The sequence below is a fragment of the Montipora capricornis genome, chromosome 6 (genome assembly GCF_036669925.1).
Source record: "Montipora capricornis isolate CH-2021 chromosome 6, ASM3666992v2, whole genome shotgun sequence".
Classification (NCBI taxonomy): Eukaryota; Metazoa; Cnidaria; class Anthozoa; order Scleractinia; family Acroporidae; genus Montipora; species Montipora capricornis.
Window position 1 is genome coordinate 42,994,679 of NC_090888.1, and position 2,500 is coordinate 42,997,178.

The window sequence follows — 2,500 nt, forward strand, 5'->3', positions numbered from 1 at the left end:
CTTCCGCTTAAATTCACTTCATCGCTGTACATGAAACGAAACAACTCCAGCAGACTGTTGTATTCACAGTCAGGCAATTCAATGGAGCCACTAGTTTCCGCTAGCTCACCGTAAAACATGGCTTCAAACACAGGACTACTAATCGACAGCACAAACTTGTGAGCTGGAACAACTTGTTTAGTTTCAAATTTCCCATCGCTGTCAGATTTACGAACCACAAACTTCACATCACTGAAAAGATCGTTGTTCAGCATAAACATGGTTCGTTCTCGGATTGTGGGCCTCTTTGGTTGCCAGTTTTCTCGGGCAGACATCTTCGTGTTGACACGCAATTTAGAAGATTCACGATAATTCCGCTTTCTCGGTTGTCAGTCAGTCAAGCCGATGCTCAGCAGCGTGACGGCTATACATAAATTTCAACTTATGAAACATACGTCACACAACGGCTCCCTCTGTTGTGATGCATGGATGCTTCATACTTCCTGATTAAATAACCCATTAATTGTTCTGTGATCGCTCCGCTGTGAATTTCCATGTGCTTACTCCATCGACGCAGAAAAGAGCCAGGAATGAGCATCACGCTGATTAAAATAACTACTGGCCGATGAAACACGTGAAATACATCTACCAAGTTCCGGAGATTAAAGCCAGATTCAATCTTCGCACGACCGCCGTGTCGAAGTAGTCAGGAGTTAATTTGACGTTGGTTAGGGGTTAGGGTTGGAGGTTAGGGAACAAGTACCGCAAAAGCCGGGAGGTAACAGTAAAAGACAAGCCAAAAGACAGATGAACAAGAAAAATAACATTCAAAATAATTTTTAAAACTCTGAATTTCGAATTCTCAGCGAAAGATTATATTATTATGACAATCGATCGTGAAAACACCAAAATGTCTGCAATCTCTGATTCTATGAATCAAGGGCAAGGTCATGATGTTCTGTCAAAAGGAAGAAATTGATCACGAGCTAGGCAACCACAAAGGTGCACTTAGTCACTTCGTGTCAACGTTCTTGTTTACATTGAATGAACTGCAGGGAAGAATGTTAAATCGTTTATCTCTTTCAGAGTATAACAACGTACATTTTAGCTAAGAAACTTTCGTCTTTTGTTTTTTAATTTTGTTGTAATATTTAACTGAATATTACATTTCATCTGTCGGGTCAGGAAGACTTCTGTGCCAGGTTATTGACCCGAGACCCGACTCTTAACTTGAACACTGCATTTTGCGATAAGTACCCCATTGACACATCGTTAGAGCTGGGTTTCTTCAAAAACTAGGTAATAAACAATCCACCTCTGGTTTTCAGGGGACAAATCGAGGTTTGAAGCCTAAATTTTGGAAGAAATCTCCCAATTTTGAAAGCGGATTGAGTGTCGGTATGTTGCTGGTTCCACAGACGTCCGCACAAACAAGGCTACCACAATGCATCAGCGACACTGCTTACGCCATTTATTGCGATATTATCAAAAAAAAGAATCTCCATTCTTGCATTGATGTTTAAGATTTCAAAGGACAACGTTGACTTCAAGGTATCCTGGCTATAAGATATAGTCTGATAGGTACTTTGTAGTGTAGAAGGTGTTGCATGTAACAAAAGGTGGAATAGGTGATCATTCGGTAAAGGAACGTCAGGTACAAAACACAGCTCACAGGTCATTGTTTTACCAATACAGAAAGTATCCTGAACGTTCATAAAAGCAAACTTCAGGCCTAAAACCCTTTTTTTAGGACTAATTAGGCCTAAGATTAGCTTTTATGAATGTTTAGGATACTTTCTATTGGTAAAACAACTACCAGTGACCAGTGACTTGTGTTTTGTACCTGCCGGTAAAGGAATTACCATTGAAAGCAATAGTTTTTGAACGGAACTCAAGAACGATGCAAATATTAACGCTTATTACTAAAAGCAATCCTACCCTCACCTCTCACTTTCTTTTTTTACCCGACGTACTGTCCAGTAGCTCACAAACAAAACTGGAGATATGGGAACGAACGCGCGGGATTATCGCGACCCGAAGAAAGAAAAGAAGAGTCGAAGCCGAATCATATATTTTAGTTCCTTCGAAGAAGATTTCACTTTGCCATCTGTATGTTCAGTACAATATCAAAACTCACTGGCTTTTTACCATTTTTTGTTACTAAACAGATGTATGGCAACATAAAATTTGTACTGATTTATTAAACCTATCATCTACTTGACTTCTTGTACGCCAAGTACCCAAAAAGAGTCAGCCAATTTGGCCCTCTCAATGATAAAAACCGATTTGGTTTATGAGTGTCATTTAACTCCACTAACTCGACTTTATATTTTCTAGAATGTAGTTTTACATCTTCTACTGAAACCTTTGATCCTAGAGCGATGTATGGGTACCCTAAAAAACATCGGACAGCAAGGATATTCGATACTGATGCCAGGTCTACAAAATCCCTGTTCCATAAGACCCATTTAGATAATACATGGTTATAGTGAGAAGCACATTCACGTTCATTAATTATTTC

The 2,500-nt window shown here is 39.4% G+C and overlaps 1 protein-coding gene across 2 annotated transcripts in view; it reads right to left on the minus strand.

The window, feature by feature from the left end:
• Window positions 1-376, minus strand: part of LOC138052200 (BTB/POZ domain-containing protein 6-like) — a 13,562-nt gene extending 13,186 nt beyond the window's left edge. For both annotated transcript variants that reach the window (XM_068898573.1, XM_068898574.1), the window contains exon 1: window positions 1-376. This exon is cut by the window's left edge and continues 1,017 nt beyond it. In XM_068898573.1, the coding sequence (XP_068754674.1) occupies window positions 1-314 (314 nt within the window). In that variant the 5' untranslated portion in view covers window positions 315-376.
• Window positions 377-2,500: the final 2,124 nt, after the last annotated feature.